This window comes from Piliocolobus tephrosceles, chromosome 3 (genome assembly GCF_002776525.5).
Source record: "Piliocolobus tephrosceles isolate RC106 chromosome 3, ASM277652v3, whole genome shotgun sequence".
NCBI classification, from domain to species: Eukaryota; Metazoa; Chordata; class Mammalia; order Primates; family Cercopithecidae; genus Piliocolobus; species Piliocolobus tephrosceles.
Window position 1 is genome coordinate 36954388 of NC_045436.1, and position 24716 is coordinate 36979103.

Here is a 24716-nt window from a genome sequence, read left to right on the forward strand (position 1 = left end):
TTACAGGCATGAGCTGTTGTGCCCAGCCTAGAAACCTGTAATTTTTAAAAAGTATCTAATTTCAGAACACATGGAAATAAGTTTTCTAGTATTAATGTTTTACTCTCAACTTCATTCAATAACACATTTTAAGAATAACTGGGGCATTAATATATACCTCATCATTAAATGTTATCAGAAATATTCTTAAAAAGTAGTAAATAAATACTACAATTTTGTTGTTGCTGTTGTTGTTGTTTTTTGAGATGGAGTTTCGCTCCTGTTGCCCAGGCTGCAGTGCAATGGCGCAATCTCAGCTCACCACAATCTCTACCTCCCGGGTTCAAGTGATTCTTCTGCGTCAGCCTCTCGAGTAGCTGGGATTACAGGCATGCAACACCACACATGGCTAATTTTGTATTTTTAGTAGAGATGGGGTTTCTCCATGTTGGTCAGGCTGGTCTCAAACTCCCGACCTCAGATGATCTGCCCCCCTTGGCCTCCCAAAGTGTTGGGATTACAGGCATGAGCCACCACACCTGGCCAGTACTACAGTTTTTAAAACTTGCTCTTTATCATGTTCTTCAAAGTTCTGGTTACAGAATTAATGTCTGTGGTAAAAATGAAAATAATGTATGAAATAAGAGGTGAATTTCCCCTTCCTTTAATCACATTGAAGAGCAGAAAACTACTATTAACAGTCTGATAGGTATACTAGACTTTCCTTTAAACATATATAATCTCATATATATATTTTTAGAGTAAACATGAGATTACGCTATATATAATATCCTGAATATTTCTTTTCTATGAACAAAATAATCTTGAGACTTTTTCTTGTCAATATACACAAATCTGCTTACATATTTTTCTACTTCCCAACACATTTTCTATTCTCATCAACTAAGTATCCTTATAAACTTTTTTTTTTCTTTTTACAAAAGAGTTTTATTTTTTAAAAGCAGAGAAATTCTTAACCACAAATAACAGGACGGGTGAGAGACCAAAACCATGGAAGGGGATGAAAGTATTACTGTGGAAAATGTACAAACACTTCTAGGAAATGAAAATCACAAGAGAAACGCTGAACTGAGTATGTGATTTTAACAAGAAAACCATCAGCAAAAAATAATGCCTGAAATTTTAACAAGATAAAGGAGACAGGTCACTTATTCCCATATTTTTCTTCCATACCAGGGTTTTCCCTATGCAATCTTACCTGAGACATTTACTCTATCCACAAGCCAAAGCATGTGGTACTTTCACAGCAACCTAGATATAATAATCCATTAATTCAGAATTCATTGAAGGAGCATTGTTTCTTAGCATAGTGAGAGAAATGTATTCACTGCTGTCTGAGTGGCCTTTTTTTCCCCACAGAAATAACAGTTATAAGCAGGCATAGAGGTGAAGAATTAATGAGGAAATGTTTTTTGTTTCCAGGAAGCCAAAACAGTGGGAAGAGTAAGATGATACTGATTACAAGGCAAATTAAGGCAAAATGGACACTTGAAAGAAGTTGTAAAACTAGATTCACATATATTCCAATTTGATCATTCTACACTCTTCAGCAAAACCTAAAGAATCTGGAAATGAGAGTACTACAGATTTCCTAAAGGAAGCTTTGTAAAGAAAGTTGTAGGGAGAAGATATAAAGTTGCTACCCATTTCCCAACTCATCAGGGTCCTAGAGGAAGTGTCTTAGATGATCTCTACAGTGGATTTTTATTTAAATTGCTTTCTAGTATATACTGAAATAAAAAGTAATATTGGAGATCAGTATACATTATAAAGCAAGTTTAAAACTGAGGAGAATTAAGAATCTAAATTCTTTAACCTTCCTCAGAGTCCCTGAAAATGGAGATCACTTACAATGAGCTGGTGGTCCTATTCAGTTTTCCATATGAATGAAAAATTCATTTGAGGAATAGGACAAATGAGGCTAAACTGAAGAGGCAAAAGGAAGCTAAAGTAAATTACTGACCTATGTTGATTCTCTACTTGGGGGAGGGTGGGTGAAATACAGTGATAGTGTACAAAATACCATATCAGCATTATACTGGTTTATGAATGTATGCAACAGCCAACTGTGTACTCTGAGTATTTAAGTAGTGTATTAGTCCATTTTCACGCTGCTGATAAAGACATACCTGAGACTGGGACTAAAAAGAAGTTTAATTGGACTTAGAGTTTCACATGGCGGGGAGGCCTCAGAATCATAGCGGGAAGCAAAAGGCACTTCTTACATGGTGGCAGCAAGAGAAAATGAGAAAGAAGCAAAATTGGAAACCCCTAATAAACCTATCAGATCTCGTGAGACTTATTCACTATCACAAGAATAGCACAGGCAAGACTGGCCCTTATGATTCAATTACCTCTCCCTGGGTCCCTCCCACAACACACGGCAATTCTGGGAGATACAATTCAAGTTGAGATTTGGGTGGGGACACAGCCAAACCATATCATTCTGCCCCCGGTCCCTTCAAATCTCAAGTCCACACATTTCAAAACCAACCATGCCTTCCCAACAGTCCCCCAAAGTCTTAACTCATTTAGGCATTAACCCAAAAGTCCACAGTCCAAAGTCTCATCTGAGACAAGGCAAGTCCCTTCCGCGTATGAGTCTGTAAAAATCAAAAGCAAGCTAGTTACTTCCTAGATACAATGGGGGTAGGTACAGGTATTGGGTAAATACAGCCATTCTAAATGGGAGAAATTGGCCAAAACAAAGGGGTTATAGGGCCCATGTAGTCCAAAATCCACCAGGGCAGTCAAATTTTAAAGCTCCAAAACGATCTCCAGGTCTCACATCCAGGTCCCGCTGATGCAGGAGGTGGGTGCCCATGGTCTTGGGCAGCTCCACCCCTGTGCCTTTTCAGGGTACAGCCTTCCTCCCAGCTGCTCTCATGGGCGGGCGCTGAATGTCTGAGGCTTTTCCAGGTACATGGTGCAAGCTGTTGGTGGATCTACCATTTGGGGTCTGCAGGATGGTGGCCCTCTTCTCACAGCTCCACTAGACAGTGCCCCAGTAGGGACTCTGTGGGGGGACTCTGATTCCACAATTCCCTTCCATACTGCCCTAGCAGAGGTTCTCCATGAGGGCCCCACCCCTGTAGCAAATTTTGCCTGGGCATCCAGGCGTTTCCATATCTCTTCTGAAATCTAGGCAGAGGTTCCCAAACCTCAATTTCTGACTTCTGTGTACCTGTAGGCTCAACATCATGTGAAAGCTGCCAAGGCTTGGTGCTTCCACCCTCTGAAACCCAAGCTCTACAATGGCTCCTTTCAGCCATGGCTGGAGCAGCTGGAACACAGGGCATTAAGTCCCTAGGCTGCATACAGCACAGGGACCCTGGGCCTGGCCCATGAAACCACTTTTTCCTCCTGGGCCTCTGGGCCTGTGATGGAAGGGGCTGCCGTGAAGGTCTCTGCCATGGCGTGAAGATATGTTCCCCCATCGTCTTGGCAATTAACATTAGGATCCTTGCTACTTATGCAAATTTCTGCAGCTGGCTTGAATTTCTCCCCAAAAATGGGTTTTTCTTTTCTACTGCATAGTCAGGCTGCAAATTCTCCAAACTTTTATGCTCTGTTTCCCTTATAAAACTGAATGCCTTTAATAGTACCCAAGTCACCACTTGAATGCTTTGCTGCTTAGAAATTTCTTCTGCCAGACATGAACCCAGGAGGCGAAGCCTGCAGTGAGCTGAGATTGTGCCACTGCACTCCAGCCTGGGTGACAGAGCAAGATTCCGTCTCAAAAAAAAAAAAAAAAGAAAGAAATTTCTTCTGCCAGATACCGTAAATCATCTCTCTGAGGTTCAAGGTTCCACAAATCTCTAGGGTAGGGGCAAAATGCCACCAGTCTCTTTGCTAAAACGTAACAGGAGTCACCTTTGCTCCAGTTCCCAATAAGTTCTTCAGCCTGGATTTTATTGTCCATATTGCGATTAGCATTTTGGGCAAAGCCATTTAACAAGTTTCTAGGAAGTTCCAAGCATTCCCACATTTTCCTATCTTCTTCTGAGCCTTTCAAACTGTTCCAGTCTCTGCCTGTTACCCAGTTCCAAAGTCACTTCCATATTTTCGGGTATCTTTTCAGCAACACCCTACTCCTGGTACCAATTTACTATATTAGTTGGTTTTCACACTGCTGATAAAGACAGACCTGAGACTGGGAATAAAAAGAGGTTTAATTGGACTTAGAGTTCCACATGGCTGGGGAGGCCTCAGAATCATGGCAGGAGGTGAAAGGTACTTCTTACATGGTGGCAGCAAGAGAAAATGAGAAAGAAGCAAAAGCAGAAACCCCTGATAAACCCACCAGATATTGTGAGACTTATTCACTACCACGAGAATAGCATAGGAAAGACTTGTTCCCATGATTCCATTACCTCCCCCTAGTTCTCTCCCACAACTCATGGGAATTCTGGGAGATACAATTCGAGTTGAGGTTTGGGTGGGGACACAGCCAAACCATATCAAGTAGCACCAAGAGCTCTTCTGCAGTGCCAAAAAAGAGAATAAAAATATTTAAGGACAAGCAAAAGAAGAAACTTATGGCAACAACTAACAAATACAACAAGGATTATTAAGGTAAGGGACAGAGAAGGTAGTATAAAAGGAAAATGAACAGGGGAAGGAGGTCAACCAATAAATGAATGAGGCAATATGACAGGAAAAACAGGCATGAAAGTTTAAAAGATACTGGTTTAAACACATCAAACGTTAACTTGATAAGGGTATGAATGCTAATGGCAAATTCTTAAACATTAAGAAAAAAGTTTGGGAAAGATGCCAAATAGCTCTGAATGCTGAAACTGAGATGATTATTCTTTTTTTTTTTTTTTAAAGACAAACTTCAAAAAGCACTCTATTCTAGACTACGAAAAATAAAAATAAAAAACATAAATAAACCACAGTTTATTATTTCAACTATTTCTGTAGATGAAAATAAATAAGAAAATAGATTTTGGATTCAAATTTTGTGAATAAAATCAGGTAGATTAAAATAATATTTAAGAAGATAGGTTCAATGTCTAAACCTAAAATTGCTCCTATTACATATTTGCTTTGAATCACCATGTTGGTCTTGGGACCAAAATTAACAACCAATAAATGAAGTGCTAAATATTCCCTTTGCGGAAAAGCATTAAAGCATTTGTTAGAGAATAGAAACAGAAGAAATTAAAGGTAGAAAGCATGAAGGAGAGGACCAAAGACACAGACCAATGACACAGCCAGAATCAAGTTATTCGAGAGTAAAATGGGGCCGGGCATGGTGGCTCAACACCTGTAAATCCCTGCACTTTGGGAGGCTGAGGTGGGAGGACTGCTTGAACCCAGGAGTTTGAGACCAGCCTGAGCAACATAGGGAGACTCCGTCTCTACAAAAAATAAGAAATTAGCCAGGAGTGGTGATGCCTGCCTATAGTCGGAGCTGCTCAGGAGGCTGAGGTGAGAGGATCACTTGGGTCCAGGTGGTTACAGCTGCAGTGAGCCATGATCATACAACTGCACTTGAGCCTGGGTGACAGAGTGAGACCCTATCTACACAAACAACAAACAGTAAAATGGACAACAAGCACAGTCTTAAGTCAACCAAATCAGAATCAGTATTTGAAGCATTATACAAATGACAGTGAATGCCCAACATTAGCTAAAATTTGAGCTGAGAAGCTCAAAAAGCAGTAAGAACACAGAGAGTCATGTAGACCCTATAAGATCATTACACTATGAACTTTTTTTGGTTGAGCGGAATATGTCGGTCTGGACACACTGGACTATTAACTCCATAGAATCATGTAAGTCAGATACTTTCTTTTTCTTTTTTGACCTAGATTAAAATATTCAAGTTAAGTTCTACTGAAAAAACTGTCATTTAAAAATAAATAAAATAAAAAGAATTTTGTACTAAATTCTAAAATTACATGCAAAGATCAATGATAAAATGAATACTTCATTTTCTAATTGTATTTCTACCATGTTTAGATGGCATTTTCTCTTCTCTATATGCATTTAATTGCAACAAATGACTTGAATAAACATAAAGAAAATAATGCCTCCTTCACATAGTATTATACCATACGTATAACATTTTAAAGAGTTGTCATTTTCATTAGCACAAATTTTTAATAGGCTAAATGTGGCATATTAATATGATAAACATGGAATCTTAATAGTGATTCAACTCAGATTATTATAGAAATAAGAGATGCAAGACAAGAAACAGATAATAACACCTAAACACAGGAATAAATAGATAACGAAGAAGGAAAACATCAAGTAAACAACATGACAGGAAGGGTCAAATGAACAAAAAGCTTAAACTTGCTCAGTCTAGTACGAAAGATGAACAAGTAAAAATGAAAGGGAATTCAAAGCAGTAGGCAAATATAGCCTTATGAACAAAGTTACAGAAGTATGAGAAAGCACAGATTGTTTAGGAAGTTTCTGGGTAATTTGGTATGAATAACTTGATCCATAGATAGAAAAGAGGCAGAGACAAAGTGGGAAAGGTAGATAGAGGTCAGATTTATGCCACTCTAAAAACAGTGGGGACTGACTGAAGGATTTTAAGCAAGAGGGAACCCACATTAAGCAGGGTCGAACATGCAATCTTAGAGAATTGGTTAAGAAGTTGCTACAGGAATGTGAGAGAGTAATAAATATGAACTATGGCTGTGAAGGCTGGGATTGACAGCAGGGAAAAAGGTGAAAGAATATTAAGAAGGCAGAATGCATAGGACTTAATGACTAACTGGCTACGTGGAATTAGCAAGAAGATGGAATAGAAATCTGTGAATATTTTATAAGAAGAGTTTACTTTAAGTAGGCATCACTTTTTGAAGACTACCATTGGGATTTCTCAGATTCTACACTGACATGAGCTAAATAATTTTTGGACAGATTCATGTAATATGTTTCAGGGAGGTTTTACCATCTTAAGAAAACCTGCACTTTGAAGAAGACTTCTAGATCATATTTTTAAGGCATTAACTGAAAGAATAAATTCACTTCTGTTTTACTATTGAGAAGATGTAAGAAAGGCCTGTTGTGTATAAAATATAGACAATTCCTAATTTACCAATCACTAGACCCACAATCAGTTCACAAATATAGGGAGAATTGTGGCTAATGCTCTAACCTGAGTGCTAGGGCTTTCATCCTAACTATTCCACGAATTCTACAGTCTTGTCCCTGTTAAAATTCAAAAGGTACTAAGTGGATTTGGGGGTTGAGCTGTTTGTAATACATCAAATACAATACGGGTTAAATAATTTGCTTATTTGTTTTATGGAGGGCATAAGAAAAATAATCACCAATTACTCTGAAGCAATGCAACTAAGAATGTTAACAAACTTTAGAAACACAACTCACTTGCAATCCAGTGTTGCCCATATAGTTAATGCTTAGTTATTATAGTAAAATCAGAGAATTTCAAACTTTGTGGAACTAATATACCTCTCTTGACCTTCAGCTCTTATAAAGTATCAAAAGGAGGGGAAGGAGCAAATATATCTATAGTAGCAGCTAAATAAATTCCAAAGCAGTACATGTCTTCAATTACGTACATTATCAGTTAATAAGCATTTTAATAGCTTTTTTACTCTTTTGTACTAAATTCTTAAATTACATGCAAAGATCAATGATAAAACAAATACTTCATTTTCTAATTGTATTTCTACCATGTTTAGATGGCATTTTCTCTTCTCTATAGGCACTTAATTGCAACATAATGACTTGAATAAACATATAAATAAAAATTTTTAGAGCCATTTAGGGTGGAAACATTAAATAATTACAAACCTTATAGGTGTTTAGACTCCATTTTCTAACAAGTTCTAACTTTTCCATTGCAGGATTTTTAATTTCATCTGCTAGAATAACTGGTCCACTTTTTGTCTGTGTTCTCTGGCCACCTGCAAGGTAACAAAAGACAAAAACACAATCCAGATGAAGACAAGCAGGGAAAGAAAACAAAACCCTGACATTGTTCAAATTAAAATACTTATGCATCTAAAAAAAGAAAAAAGGTTCCCACAAAGTAAAGAACTAGAACTTTCTGGAATCACTGAGGATAGTTTCCTAATTACTTAAACAACACTTTTGTCCATTAAACACAAATGCCATGTGACTTATCTGTCTTCTTTAAACAAACAAACAAAAAACAAACCTGCTGCAATCAGCCTTATTTTCTATATAAGCTGTGGTTTACTTTAAGAAAAATAAAATTTCCACAACTAATCTTATACACTAATGACGCTAAAAAAGAAGTATCTTGGTCAATAAAAATCTAAGCAGCCACACGTATTCCCCACAGTGATCTTTCACTGTAATGTGCAGACTACAACAACAATAGAATGTTGCTATAATTTTGGAGAATTTGAAAAAAATAATTCAAATTTCACATAGTTGTTCAATTCAAATAGTTATTAAAGATATGTTATCACTGGTATGAAAGGCTGGGTTGAAACAAGATCTACATTGTACCTCTTTTTTCTCAAAAGATCACACAAAAAAGGCAAGAAAACCAAAGAGAGCCATAATGAATAAAGAAGCAGTGTAAATTCCTGACAATGTACTCTTCCAACAATTAAGAATTTTTGGGCCGGGCGCGGTGGCTCAAGCCTGTAATCCCAGCACTTTGGGAGGCCGAGACGGGCGGATCACGAGGTCAGGAGATCGAGACCATCCTGGCTAACATGGTGAAACCCCGTCTCTACTAAAAAATACAAAAAACTAGCCGGGCGAGGTGGCGGGCGCCTGTAGTCCCAGCTACTCGGGAGGCTGAAGCAGGAGAATGGCGTGAATCCGGGAGGCAGAGCTTGCAGTGAGCTGAGGTCCGGCCACTGCACTCCAGCCCGGGCGACAGAGCGAGACTCCGTCTCAAAAAAAAAAAAAAAAGAATTTTTGATATGAAAGCAACTCTACAACTATATACTTCTTAATAGTAAAATACTTTTCATAGTCAAAATATTTTTCATTTCAGTTTCGGGATGGAAAGTTTCTAATAATTTTAAAAGAATAATGAAATAAAGAGAAAACTTAGGATCGGCAAAAATTTCTTCTCTCACCTATTCCTATAACCAGACCAATCTTTCCCATAGCTTTACCAGTCCGAGAACAAGAATGGTATATAAAATAGAACACATTTAAGAATTTACAAAATTCTCATAAAACAAAATATAAATGTTAACATTTCATATAAGAAGAAACATGGAGTTCATTTTCTCTCCCATTTTTATAGTCCAGTAACAGTCAAGTGCAGAGCAAATTGAATGTGAAGATATTGATTTTCCCAAGTATGTTTCATTGGGTATAACTGGTAAATTAATAGTATTGTGTTGCAATCTGCAAACTATTTGTAAGTTAAAGCTAAAAGTAAGAAGTCAAGACCTTTTTCACTTAACCCATTCTTAAAAACAACCAACCTAATTGTTGAAAGTTGTTTTTCCTTTAACTGAAAATAGAAGGCAGAGCTGCAAAGATGAGAGTTTAGGATCAAATGGTAAACCTACATATTCCAGAGCAAAGAAAGAATGTTTTAAAGCAAATTAAATTTTACAATGTTTTAATTTTAAAACGGATTAAGTTTCAGGTATGAGATACAGCCTAAGTATTCTGAAAAGCCAGAAAGATAGGATACAGTTAGAAAAATTATTTCCTTTATTGTTAATAAGACAGCCACCAAAAAAGTCAGAATAACACACACCTAAGAATATAAAGCAAGTGATTATGAAACTGAGTAAATTAGTGTAGCTTCAGCAGTAGCAAGAAGGGCTTTATCCAATCAGTGCAGTGAATACCTGCAGGAACAATTAAATCACTTCCTTGTTGAGCCAGTCGACTAGCTGCAACCCTGCTAGCAGACATAACAGACGGCAGTGGCGGTGCTGGGGAACCTGAAAAGGTAGACATTTTAACTGTGAAAATCCTTTTCCTCCTCCACATACTGTACATTTTGAATATAGGGTTACTGATATTTCCTTTAAAATATTCAAACACTAGGATTAAAAATTGGAATTAATATATTTATTTTCTTTCAGGGAAGGACTAATAATAAATGTATGCTACCAGGCTCAGTTTTTATATAAACTTTTCATCAAACTATCAAAACTAAACAAAATATGTAACTATATGATGAAATCTGGTAAGATGACATCTAACCAGGATTTTAACTGGACTCTACTATTTCCAAAATCAGTTAACAGCATGTGAATACAGTCCCACAGTTGCATGATTTAAAGCTTCGGTAAATATTTCATAACTTGCTACTCTCATATATGAAGGAAAAACTCTTCAAGTAAAAATTCAAAGGCATGTAAGGGATATTAAAACATGCTTCCATATCTCTTACAAGAAACGTGAATGAATTATAGCCTTCACAGGAATTGCAGCCCAAAATTTCAAATCGTAAATCAAATGTCACATAGTGTGTCTCATTGCTGTTCATAATGTGGACGTAGGGGACCTTCTGCAATTCACCTGGATGCTTGTTAGAAATGCAAAATCTCAGTCCCTGCCCCAGTCCTACTAAACCCAAGCCTGCATTTTCATAACATTTCCCCAGGTGATTTGTATGTACTTTGACATTTGAGAAGTGCTGATATAGAGTATTTTTTGACATTATAAGAATCACTTTTGGAGCTTTTCAAACATACCTGGGATACTCAACAAGATCTACTGATTTTCAGTGAAACAGGCATCTATTCTTTTGCAAAAGACACTCAAGATGATTCTCAAACACAATTAAGTTTGAGAACCAGAGGAAACAACACAATTTTTGAATGAAACACAACTAAGTTTTAAATTCTAACACAGAGTTTAAAATTCTGGCTCTATCTACCACATGATATCAGGAACACCCTGGCAAATTACTAAACACCTCTGAGCCTTAATTATCTACAAAGTAAGAAATATTGACTACCGGCTGAGAGCTGTGTCTCATGCTTGTCATCCCAGCACTTTGGGAGGCAGGGGCAGGTGGATTGCTTGAGCTCAGGAGTTGAAGACCAGCCTGGGCAACATGGCAAAACACCACCTTGCTAGGCATGGTGGCACAAGCCTGTAGTCCCAGCTACTCAGAGGTTGAGATAGAAGGACTGCTTGAGCCCAGGAGGAGGAGGCTGCAGTCAGCCGAGATTGCACCATTGCACTCCAACCTAAGTGACAGAGCCAGACCCTGTCTCAACTAAAAAAACAAAAAGAAAAAAAGAAAGAAACACTGATTACCCAACATTGTTGCTAATGTCTAGCATTAAACCAAAAAAAAAAAAGGAGTAATAAATTTTTAAAACTGAAAAATTATTAAAGTCCTTCCATGTTTAGCTGAGAATATTTTAATGTCTATAATGTACTTTTATTTCAACTACACTCTTCCCCAGTTCTCTGGAAAAAATATAATGCATTACGTTCATAATTAAATTTCCTAATAAGAAAGACACGTCTACTTTCTTTACTTACTATTAGTAATAATTGGTCATATCCCAGATGTACTAAATTCTGATATAGAAACAGTCACGAGTTCTAACAGTATAAAATAAACCTTAACTTGAACTGGATCTCACATTAAAATTCAAACACACAATAGACCTAAACTAAATAGATTGTTGTTAACTTTCAAAGTGAGAGATATTTGTCTCTTTAAATCTGTTAAATTATAAAATTTAAAACCAGAAGGGATGATGGAAATCAACTAAACTCTCACATTAAACGGTAAGATTAATGAAGCCTAGAGAGGTTCAAATAGTTTCTTATTAGAGACTCAGATGTTCTGAACACCATAATATCTCCATTATTAAATTCAATACAGAAATCACTAATCTACAAGTTACTTGCTGAGTTGGAAGGCATTTTAATAGGTGATCCAGTCCGATCACCATTTTAAACAAAGACTGTATCTCTACTGTCAAAAGCATAAGGGATTCTAAATAAGAAAGTGTAAAATAAAAGAAGACTACCGTACTTCCATGTCTTGACCCCAGGAATAGGAGCTCTATTGTTTTAGTTATTACAGTTTATTAATCTTGCATAAGAAATAAACCATGGCACTACATGAGATGTGTATAACATATATAACAAATGAAATGTCACTCTCCAAAGTAAAATAGCAAATAATGTAGTGTGGCTGTAACTGGGACTTCAGCTTTTTTGATTTACCTTCAAAGGTAATTATCGCTTCTCTGTATCTTTAATACTTTAACCTTTTAAACAACTGTTACCAAAATCATTCACCAATACCAACTAAAAAATAAATAATAATATAGGATCTCTCAATAATACAGGATCTTACTAACTGGGTAAATTTGGGGAATTAAATCTATTTCATCTCAACAACAAAAACCTAGAAGATGAATACGTATGTGCAAAGATTTATACTCCCATTAAAACAAAACCCTGGTACCAAGTACACTTAACTCTTATGAGCTTTGATTTATTCATGATTTCCACTATTACTGATTCTGTAACATCTTTGGTGCTAGGCAGATTTCAATATTTGTTGTTTTTAAGTTGAAGTATAACTTTTAAATCTGCACTAGATAGATGAAAAAGTAGATGGCTAATACTCTCCTTGTTAACTGTTTAAGCAAATAGTCATAATTTATCATTTAGTAATCTTTCCAGAGAGCTAACACAGTCCTAATTCCTTTAACATTTTTTCGTAAGACCTGTTTTCCAAATTGTAATCATTATATGTTATTCTTTCTCATGTTCATTCCAATTTATCTACATATATCTTAAAACAATCACAACTTTCCAACAAATGCTTAACTAAGTATAGCAGCAGAACGATTATTTTCCTAATACACTGATCAACAATACAGTTTGGATTTTTAAATGTTTTATACACTCAGTTCAGAGAGACATATATTACCGCCACTATCATGAAATATATTTTCTTATTCCAATTGGAAGAATTAGGACATTCTATAAGCAAGTGAAACTGATGGGCATTTTAATGCTTATGTATACCAGTTCATAATGGCCAACTGATTTCAAACCATTATACAGTAACATTAAGGGTAAAAATGGCAGCTAAATAATTTCATTAAAAATATTTACGCCAGGCGTGGTGGCTCACGCCTGTAATTCCAGCACTCTGGGAGGCTGAGACGGGCGGATCACGAGGTCAGGAAATCGGGACCATCCTGGCTAACACAGTGAAAATCTGTTTCTATTAAAAAATACAAAAAATTAGCCAGGCGTAGTGGCAGGCGCCTGTAGTCCCAGCTACTCGGGAGGCTGAGGCAGGAGAATGATGTCAACCCAGGAGGCGGAGCTTGCAGTGAGCCGAGATCGCGCCACTGCACTCAAGCCTGGGCAACAGAGTAAGACACCGTCTCAAAAAAAAAAAAAATTTTTTTAAATCTTACTGATACATCAGAAAAATTATTTTAATGAGCAAAATTAAGATCATTCAATTGCCATGTCTAATATGTAAAAGCTGACTGACGTCTAATTATAATCACAATGAGCCTGGCTATTGAGTAGTATAAACAAATCATTCACTTGCCATGTTAATAGTGAAATTAGTTTTTTATTCTATGTCGACATTTAAATTTTAGAATTGGTGATTAGTCAAAAATGGTACCAAATTATGCAAAGTAAGCTTTACATTTTTCAGCACTCATAGTTTTAGGAACTCAGTCAGTTCTTCCAAATTCAAAGTTATCCCTGATATAAGAATGCCCGGATGCTTCAGAATGACTACTAAGACATTGACATGATTGCTCCCTTTATTTTTCTAAATATAAGAATGAAAAGAGAAAAAAAATGTCAGTAGACAGTCCATTCATTTCATAGCCTAAAGTAGAGGATATTATACTGGATTATCCTAAATGTCTATTTCCACGACCCATATAGCACAGAATATACTTCAAAATCTAAATTGTTATTTAAATAAAGTATTGGCCAACTGTACAATAAAAAAATACAGAATACGGCCAGGTGCGGTGGCTCACTTTGGGAGGCTGAGGCGGGTAGATCTTGAGTTCAGGAGTTCAAGACCAGCCTGGCCAACATGGTGAAACCTTGTCTCTATTAAAAATACAAAAATTAGCCTGGTGCGGTGGCAGGCACCTGTAATCTCAACTACTTGGGAGGCTGAGGCAGGAGGACCGCTTGAACTCGGCGGGTGGGGGTTGCAGTGAGCCAAGATCATGCCACTGCACTCCAGCCTGGGCAACAGAGTAAGACTCTGTCTTTTAAAAAAAAAAATACAGAATACTAATCTGCAAGAGGGCTATGGTTTACAAAGGCATGGACATAACTGTTTCTTCATTTTGTAAAATTTAATGCAGCATTAAAATTAATATGCGCTTAATTGAACTGAACATAAACTATAGCTACACTTTACAGTACTGTCCAGAAAATCTATTTCCCACATCTAAATGTTTACATGGCTTTACTTTCGCTTGAGTTAAAAAAAAAAAAAGTTTAAAAAAGTTATCACAAGTAAAAGCATTAAGGAAGCAATATTTTCCTATTAAAAACAGACGTAGATATGAGATGTATGCAGAAAAGAGTTAACATAGCAGGTCCAACTGCCTATCCTTAAAAAGGCTGGCATGCAGGAACTTGAATTTTGGGAGGATTCCCTCCATTGCCAGAATGATTCCGAGTGCCTCACTGTGCTTAAGCTGTTTACCTGCAATGTGGCCTATGCTGTTTACCTGCTTTCCTTCTGGAAGTCTAGAATCTTGTTATGTAACAGACAGAGAAACCTATGTGATCAGCTCCCTGTAAAAATCCCAAGCATGGAGTTTCTAAATGAGCTTCCCTAGTTAGCAAAATTTCACATATGTTGTCAATCTCACTGCTGGAGGAATTAAGCAAGTCCTGTGCGATTAAGCTGGGAGAAGATTCTTGGAAGCTTATGCCTAATTTTCCTCAGACTTAGCTTATGCACTTTTTGCCTTTACTGATTGTGCTTGCTACTCTCATTATAATAAATCATAGCCATGAGTGTCACTATGTAAGTCCTGTGAGTTCTCCTAGCAAATTACTGATTTGGTTAAAGGAATGCTTAAAGAATAATAATTTGGCAGACATGTAAGAACAGCTTGGAAGAGTCAGAAACTGAGGCAAGATCAATCATAAGATACCACTATATCTCAGGTATTCAATAGCTACACTTTAGGATAGAGAGGTGGTCAAAAGAATGGAGAGAAGGGGTGAAATCTGGGAATAATTAAGAGTAATTAAAATACAAACTTTTAATGAGTGTGGTCTTGGAGACCTTCTATATAACGTAAAAAGTTCATTTTTCTATTTGCTTTGAAATAGTCCCAGCTACTCGGGAGGCTGAGGCAGGAGAATGGCATAAACCTGGGAGGCGGAGCTTGCAATGAGCTGAGATCCGGCCACTGCACTCCAGCCTGGGCGACAGAGCGAGACTCCGTCTCAAAAAAAAAAAAAAAGAAATAAGAAATCTGTATTTACAAAAATCAACACTGATTTATAAATTTCATAGTTACAAGTTAAAATAAAAATAAAATAAAATAAAATAATCTACACCTACATTTCTGATATAATTTTTGTTTTTATTTCAGTATTTTACAACCAATTCTTAAATAATAACCAGTGATACCATGCACATTGATCTGTTTATATAAAGACTACTGAAATAATTCCTATAATACTTAAATTGAAGAGAAAAAGGATGACATTTATAATCAATGTTTTATCACAGAATGAAAGGCCTTCATTCTTGTGCTTTCTTAATAAAGGTAGCATTTGGTGAACTTCTCCCATCCACCCCAGCCATCTTTACAAATACATGGGCTCTTACCTTGAAATGCTCCTGCTTCAATAACCCCCTCTTTGGTATTGTCAAAGCCATGAGATGTAATTTGAGTTTCTGAGAGACCAAGTCCAGATGGTAATGAATGCTTCAAATCCTTAGCAAGAGTTAAATAAAATAAAAAAACTTTGTAAAAAATCCCACATGATGTAACAGTTCAGAATAACTGTATCCTTTTAATCAAATCATGGACTATTTTTCTCTCTGCTATGCAGTATTCCCTTATGCTGTCATGGCATTCTATAATGACGTATAATCAGCAGCAAATACAGCAAGATTTGTATTAAGTGGTATTGTGTACATCACATACAATACACTTTCATCATTCTGGAATTAAGCAGCAGGCAGATATTAAAATTCAATGTAAAAATTTTAATCTTACTGATACATCAGAAAAATTATTTTAATGAGCAAAATTAAGATCATTCGATTGCCATGTCTAATATGTAAAAGCTGACTGATGTCTAATATAATCACAATGAGCCTTTCTAATGCGTAGTATAAACAAATCACTCACTTGCCATGTTAATTTCTCTTCCATTTCAAGAGGGCTTCTCTGACTTCAATCAGGGTGAGGTAAACAAAACTGTATTTAGATTTACATTGCACAACGAAAATAGTTAACCTAACTGCAAATTAGCCTGTAACAGAACCTTATTATAATAAAAATAATATTCAACACTGAGTCTTAAGAGCTTAAAAAGTATAAAAAGTCAAGAAGCAAAAAGTTCTTTAAAAGGTACAATCCTAGTTAAGAATATTCTAAGTTTTTTTTTTTTTTTTTTCAGAACCTTGTAAATTAAATCTCAGGGCTTAAGTAATAATTAGGCAAAAAGGCCAAGTAAAACTGTAAAATCACCAGGAAGTAAAGCTGAGGCTACGGTCCGCTGGCTTCAAGTGACGCAACAATTATTAATAATGTAGACTTAAATCTGGCCTATCCACATGACTAGAACTTCAGAGAAATCAAACTGAAATGAAGGCATTCAATCTAAAATAAAACCACTTTTCTATTTACCTTTATTAAATTTTCATGGGAATTTCAGGGCTATGACAAGTTAAAACTAAACACAGCTAGTAAGCTAAATTTTTAGACTGATCATAGTTTGAGATAGCAGATTTTAGATCATAAATATATATAACTAGTGTTATATATTTTTTCTAATCCATTACACCTTTTCTTGATGTAGTGGTAAAGAATAGAGCCTATAGCAGGGGTCCAGGATATTTCTCCGAAAACAGAGTTACACTTTTTTTTTTTTAAAACCTAGGACAAAACATACACATCTTAATCAGTAGGTGAAGGCAATATGCAATCAAAAAGGAAAGTATATAATAATTTATAATGTAGTTAAGAATTCAGAAGAGGGAATGATCAGTGTACATTCAACACAAGAAAAGTCTTAATGGAAGAGATGGATTCTAAGCTGCATCAATGACCAACATGGATGATATGGAATGTTGGAGGGATGGAATAGGGTTAGGAAGGGTTCATCTTCAACCTAGTAGAAAAACTTTTGGAGGATAGGGTGGGTAGCACTGGGCAGTCATTATCATATTATTGGGATAGCATGGAGGCCAGCAACTAGGCTCCCATGGCCAACGTCGCTAAAGGTCTATGTTGTGAGATAGGGGTAAATGAATCAGAAAATTTTGAGTAACGGGTTTACTTGATTTGGTTAAAGGATTGCTTAAAGAATATTAATTTGGTAGACATGTAAGAACAGCTTGGAAGAGTTAGAAACTGAGGCAAGATCAATCATAAGATACCACCGTATCTCAGGTATTCAAATAGCTAAAGTTTAGGATAGACAGGTGACCAAAAGAATGGACAGAAGGGATGAAATTTAGGAATAATTAAGAGTAATTAAAATACAAACTTTTAATGAAAATTCAGGGTATAGCGATATGTCAAATATAATAATAAAGTGGTATAGCTAAGATAATATATACTACTGAAATAAGGAGGCCTTTCAGAAGTTAATTCCCATAATCATGAACCAAAATGCAAAGGGATTAAATCACTAGCCAAGAAGATTTGATCTTAAACAATTATATCTGCTCTGCTACTGAAGTAAAAATAGTATAGGACAAGTTAAGTGATATGGTTGTATAATATAACTTGAAAACACCCTATTTTGGAATGTTTGCTGAAGAAGTTTCCATCTGGATTCTAATGTTCTTCTAAATGTACTCCTTAAATGTACTTGATGTTTTTCTTGACCAATGTATAAGCCATCCTCAATTACCCTTTCTTCCTGAAGTTTTTCACTATTTTCAATGTAGAACTTACTAACTTACATGTCGTAGAAATACAGTAAGAATGACTTGGTTCATCATCCCTGTACTTCTGAGAAAAGGTACATGCTGTAAATGAAAATAGATAGCTATAAAGAATAGAAACAAAACAGTTCCTAAAGATGAATAGAATCTTCCAGGTGCTGGGCCGAAGACTCATGCTTTTCCCTACTTTGCATCATCTTTGGAGGACTCTCTGGGACTATATTACGACCAGGTACCCAGGTCCAGAGTATGCTGAATCTCTATCACTAAACTTCTTTAGTTAACCATGAACATTTATTAGAATACATGATTTCAAATTTAATACATTGAATATAATTTCCATTCTGAAAGGCTGAGTTTCACATTGCTTAAAACTATTCTTACATATTTTTACTAAAACATTTTAAAAACTGAAGTATAAAAAAGCCAGTCTGGTTCAATTAAATTAAAAATAGTTCTTAAAATTCCCTCCAGATTCTAACACCTAAGAACGCAAAAACAAACACCCATATACTGACCTCCTACTGTCTGTTAATAACATTTGTAGGCTGTCTATGAAATCTAAAAATCTACCTTGTCATAAGTATCTTTGTTTAATTTTAGCCATTTTAGTTTCATCCATTCAATCTTAAATCTCCAATTTTGTAGCTTGGTTTCCTTTTTCTAGCTAAACAAATACCTGTCCAGTTACTAATTTATTATTGGAAATAAATTAAATGGAGGGGATTGTGTATGGGAATGGCTCCTCTATCCTGTAGTTATCAACACTGGGATTTCATCACACTGGCAGTGAGATGTGTGTCAAGTGATTTGTTACTAATAGTAGTTGAAAGCAAAACATTTATCAACTTCAGTGTGTAAAGTATTCATATTACCGTAGGTTCAAGGTAATCTCTGTGACTCTTTCGTTGCATTTTAGTATGATTTTTGGACTCAAGAGATACAGGATGGAATTTCAGACGGCAAACAAAATTGTTTAGCACTTTGGACATCAGTGAAAATGTCTGAGAACTAGCTCTGATTTCAAATGCATCCATTATTTCAAAAAATAATAACTAGCCCTCATTTGATGAGGCAGTTTGATATAATGGATGCAATGTGGGCTCTGAAGTCAGCTCAGATATACCTGAGTTTGAATCCTGGCTCCAGTCACTTAATGGCTGCATAACCCCAGACAAGTAGTCTGAATTGCTGAGTTTCTTGACTGTAAAATGATAATGTTACATTATCATTTTAAGGGATAATTATTCTTACCTCATAGACAACATACAAAAAGTACACTACAACATCTGGTACTTCAAGTATTAATGTCTTTCTCCTTCATCCCAATTTTTAAATAGAACTCTTCTGGAGACTAGAAGTTGGAATAACGAAAGATTATTTTCTTATATTTAAAACTGACCATTATATCTAAGAATATATTTTCATATCACTTAGGATTAGTGATTTTTATTTTCTGAGTGACAAAGTCATGATTATAAGTATTTCCACCCTTAGTATTATGCTTACAACCCCATCTTAATTATATTAGAGCATGCCTAGATGTGAAACTAACCATATAATTAACTTCTGATATCCAGTGACTTTAAACAGAGCAACTAGATAGAAGTTACAAGTCCGAGAGATCTGTTTTAAAATGTATAAAACAATATCTTTAGTAGAAATAGAGTTTCTGAGTGAGAGACCAAAATATGTGGGAAAAAAGATATGCTTTAAACGGAAGGTGATGAGTTTGATACAAAAAGTAAGGAATATACAGAGTACAAACCAAAAAACGCAAGAAAAGCCAGCTGGAAGATCATTAAAAATAAGTACCTTCAGTAGTGACAGAAATGTTTTCATAGTAAGAGAATTTGAAAGATATTTTGAAAGAGAAATTGAAAGATTTCTCTAAAGAGAATTTGAAAGATAAACTGGTCTTTGAAACAGTCATTGGAACACTTGTGAAAATCCTCAAGACTACAACCTTGGGAATTCTGAAGAACATCACTCTATATTCAATAAGTGAGGCACCTGAGGAATTCTAGACCCCAAGACACATGATTGGTTACCTACTGTACATAAAATCCAAATCAAACTCTTTCTTTCAAAGAGATAAACTGGTAAGGCATGGTGGTTCACACCTGTAATCCTAGCACTTTGGGAGGTCGAGACAAGAAGATTGCTTGAGCTCAGGAATTTGAGACTAGCCTAGGCAACATGGCAAAACCCCAACTCTAAAAAAATACAAAAATTCAGCTGGGCATGGTGGCATGTGCCTGCTGTCCCAGTTACTGGGGAGGCTGAGGTGGAAGGATGGCTTGAGCCCAGGCGACGGAGGTTGCAGTGAGCCAGTTCATGTGACTGTCCTATAGACTGGACAGCAGAGCCAGACTCTGCCTCAAAAAAACAAAAACAAAAAACAAAAAAGAGAGATAAACTAGTAAGTCTCTTATATAGGAAAATAAAAATATTCGTCTTGGGTCTCAAATGGGTCTCTCAAAACATTAGATTTCCCACTAAAAGTCTTTTTACCATCTGGTTTGGATATGAGGTAAGGATCAGAGATTTACAGGGCTTGCTCCTTTGAAGATATCCTACAACATAGCAGTCCCCTACAACCCCCACAAAAGAACTCCCTATTCCCCTTACCTTGTTCTATTTTTCTCACAGCAGTGACCACTAAGTGATATATTATGTGTATATCTGTTTATTTTTGTGTCCCCTCACTATAGTATAGCCGTCATGAGAGCAGGGTTGTTGTCTATTTTGTTTACTGCTATATACCCAGCACCTGAAATAGTACCTGAGATACAGGAGGATCAAATAAATATTTGAATAGATAAATAATGAATTTGTTGAATGAACTAAAGGATTTATGATTCAATGCCATGTAGATTAAAAAGCTACAATAATAACAGGTTTATTATGAAATATAATTTAATGCATATTTGCTTATTCTTACATTAGACTTTTTGGGCAGAGAAAGAGGTAAGGTACACTCCTTGCCATCTCATTGGAGACAAGATATACATTAACATAAAAGTTGAACATGGTGCCAAAGTAAAGACACTAAGTATGAGAGGAATTCAGAATAGACTAAGTATATAAAAAACAAATAGGAAAGAAGAAAGCACTGCCTGAGCTATGGAATATAAATTATTTATTTACTTATTTTATTTTACTTTTTTGAGATAAGGTCTGGCTCTATCGCCCAGGCTGGAGTATAGTGGTGCGATCTGGGCCCACTGTAACCTCTGCCCTCTGGGCTCAAGCCATCCTCCCACCTCAGCCTCCCGAGTAGCTGGGGATTACAGACATGCACCACCACACCCAGCTAATTTTTGTATTTTTAGTAGAGACTAAAAATACAAAGAGTTTCACCATGTTGCCCCAGCCGGTCTCAAACTCATGAACTCAAGTGATCCACCCATCTCAGCCTCCCAAAGTGCTGGAATTACAGGTGTGACCCAACAGGCACAGCTTATTTATTTACTTATGTATTGAATCAACATCTAATGACCATCAACTTCATGACAGCCACTGCTCTAGACACTACAGACATGGCAGTGAAGGAAAAACAGATAAAGTCCCTGCCCACATAGACTCATGTTCTGGGGGGTGGGGACATAGGGAGGGAGGAGATTGATAGTAAACAAACATAGGTGGTAATAAGTCCTGTAATTAAGTAATAAAGAAGTAAATAAGTTTTTGTTTTTGTTTTTAAAGGCAGGATAAGAGGGATAGAGAGTGACAGACAAAAGGTTGCCACTTCAGACGCAGGATTCTGGGAAGGTCTCTCTGAGGAGATAAATTGTGAACAGAGTTCTGAACAAAGTGAGGGAGTAATAAGCTGGGTTGTTCAGGGACTGGTGTTATTAAACTACGCTGTCCTAACTGAAATTACAAAGCAAGAACTGTCTATATATTATCTCATTTAATATTGACAAACACTTGAAGTACTTACAGATGAGAAAACTGGGACACAGAAGTATGTCATTTTGATAGTAACTAGCAATATGGTTAGGACTAAGCTTCCAGAAACAATATTAACTGTAATGTATTATAAATGTATATAGCCATAGGCAATTTATTGGATACTTAGAATTTATTTTAGCTAGTATGTTTTCTAAAAGATTTACTTAAAGAAATAGCTTTAAAAAAACACTACTTCAGAACTTGCTTAGGTTTAAGCACACTAATAGAAATATGTTCTAAAGCTGTAATTTCCTATTGGTACAAAACAAATGAACTGCCTTTATCCCATTCACTCATTTCCTAATATCACTTAAAACCTCGTCACAGGACAACGCCCTTTTCAACTAAACATTGTTTTGAAGAACACTTAGAGTTAAAAAGAAAACATTCCTTACACTCAATTTTTATTTACTTCCTATTTTTAAACCAAGTCTCCAAGTCTGTTCATTTCACTGAATAAGTGACCTTTAACTTTCCTAGTTTTTAATATCTAAAATCAATGGTTTCTAGTTTTAAATATTAGTATTCCTTTTATTCATATTTATATTACTAGAATCTTCCCTTTCTGAAAGACAAATATATCACTTACAAAATAAAATGCTGTCAAATCACTGAAATAATTTGTAAACTTTGCAAGTTTGGTCATTAGGTCAACTATTTTTGGAATGGTTTCCTTGAATGTTGCCTTGCTTAAGTCTTGACAGCTTTTCAGTAGCTTATGTTTTAGTGAAGATAACAGCTTTCCTTAAGGAAAAAAGTACCAAAACACCCCTCAAAATACAAGAAATAAAAAAAATTTTTTAAAAACCCTAACATCTGAACACAAACAACATACAAATGGCACAGAGTTGTCCTTTGGAAGATTGGTTCCAGGACCCCTTGGATACCAAAATACATGGATGCTCAAGTCCCTTATATAAAATGCATAATATTTGCCTATACCGTATACACATCCTCCCTGAATACTTTAAATAATCTCTAGATTACTTACAATACCAAATGCAATGTAAATGTCATGTAAATAGCTGTTATACTGTACTGTTTTTAAATCTGTATTATTTTTAATTGTATTGTTATTTTTTATTTTATTTCATTGTCCCCAAATATTGTCAATGCAGTTGGTTGAATCTGTGGATGTGGACCCTGGGATACAGAACCTAGGATAAAGACAGCTGACTGTATAGGTCCAGAATGGTTATGTTAGATATATCCTTGGAACTTTATCAGAAAGAACAATACTCATCTGAATCATTCTCCTGTCACAGAATATTATAAATTTCTGGAAAAGAGATATAATACTAGTACTATCTGGGAGGATGGGAGCTAAGTAATGTGTTATTAAATAGTACACATGATAGATAATTCTGATTACCTAACTTTTCAAGCAGTTACAGAGACACCTTTCATCTTGTTACCTATGGCCTCTTAGAAGAGACAACGTAAGAGAGAGGCTTCAAGATGGCTGATTAGAGGCATTTCGCACTCCCTTCCTCCATTAAAAAGAACCAAAAGAGTAGATAATCACACTTCGAATACATTATCCAAGACAGACCACTGGAATTCAACAGAAAAGTGACAGGAAATATCTAAAGCAAGGAAGGAGAAGGAAGCAAGGCAACCTGCTCTGGCAGGATCAGCTGGGAGGCAAAGGGAGACTTCCCTATATGGGAAAGAGGTAAATGACAGACCCTCAGAGGTCTACCTTCTCACTGTGAACTCTTGCAATCCTAGCTACAGGAGAGCCCCTGGACCCTCATGGGCCCTGAAACAAACATAGGCAGCTGCCAGGAGACTGTGTGATGACACTGCCCTAGAAAGGAGCAGTGTCATCACTCTGGGTCCCACATGCCCTCTGAGATCTAAGCAGATACAGCAAGGTGCCATTTCAGAACTCTGCTCCCAACAGACCTCACACTGTCCTGAAAAACAAGAGAAGCACGTACTGCTGGCCCTAGGACTTAGGTGCAAGTGACAGCAGACTACTGCATCCAGGGCTGAGGCACAAACACTGCAGGGACTGAGATCTGAGGGGCATAGATGTTCCCTATCCACCAGCCTAGGCTACCGCCAGTCACTAAAGGCAGCACCACCCTCTCCAGTGGAAGTGCAGAATCAGAGCTGTTGCCACCTCCCACCCATGCATTCTGCACTCCACCCCTTCCCACCAGAGCTAGCACACCTGTACACACCATGGGGGGCCTGAGGACAAGCCTACCCAACCTGGCTTCCCCATCCCCTACAGCTGTGCCAGAACACATAGTCTGGGGACCACAGCACTGCCCAGCCCAGTTCACTACCACGGGTACCTGAACACTCCTCCAGAGGGCCTGAGGTTGGACCTACCCGCCGAGCTGCTACCACCTCAGTCGGCACCTACTTGCATGCACACCCTGAGGGCCTGGAGAGTGGTCCGCCCAGCCCATCATAGCCACTGCCAACACCTGTGCACACTACTCAGGACCCAAACGGTCATCTGCTACTGCCACTGCCATTGCCCGCGCTATGCTGGCTGTCTAGAGGTCCAAGAACCTGCCCACCTGCCTGGCCCACTGCTGCCACTACTGGCATCCAAGTAAGCCATCTGGAGGCCCAAAAATCCACTCGCCTGGACCCATTAACATTGGTGCCAGCATATACCATGCTGGGGCCAAAGGAGAGGCATGCTCAGCCCACCACTGCTACAACTGGGGCC

General features: G+C 36.8%; 1 protein-coding gene across 7 annotated transcripts in view; it reads right to left on the minus strand.

Annotated features, from left to right (window-relative positions):
• The window catches only part of ARFIP1 (ADP ribosylation factor interacting protein 1), a 125556-nt gene that overhangs the window by 31859 nt on the left and 68981 nt on the right, over nt 1–24716 (minus strand). For 4 of the 7 annotated variants that reach the window (XM_023227706.2, XM_023227688.2, XM_023227696.2 and 1 more), the window contains 3 exons: nt 15773–15881; nt 9789–9884; nt 7789–7901 (listed from right to left, as the gene is read on the minus strand). In XM_023227706.2, coding sequence (XP_023083474.2) covers nt 7789–7901; nt 9789–9884; nt 15773–15881 — 318 coding nt within the window. Of the gene's footprint in view, nt 1–7788; nt 7902–9694; nt 9885–15772; nt 15882–24716 lie in introns of those variants that run through there. The other 3 variants (XM_023227721.2, XM_023227713.2, XM_023227729.2) reach the window with 2 other exon arrangements.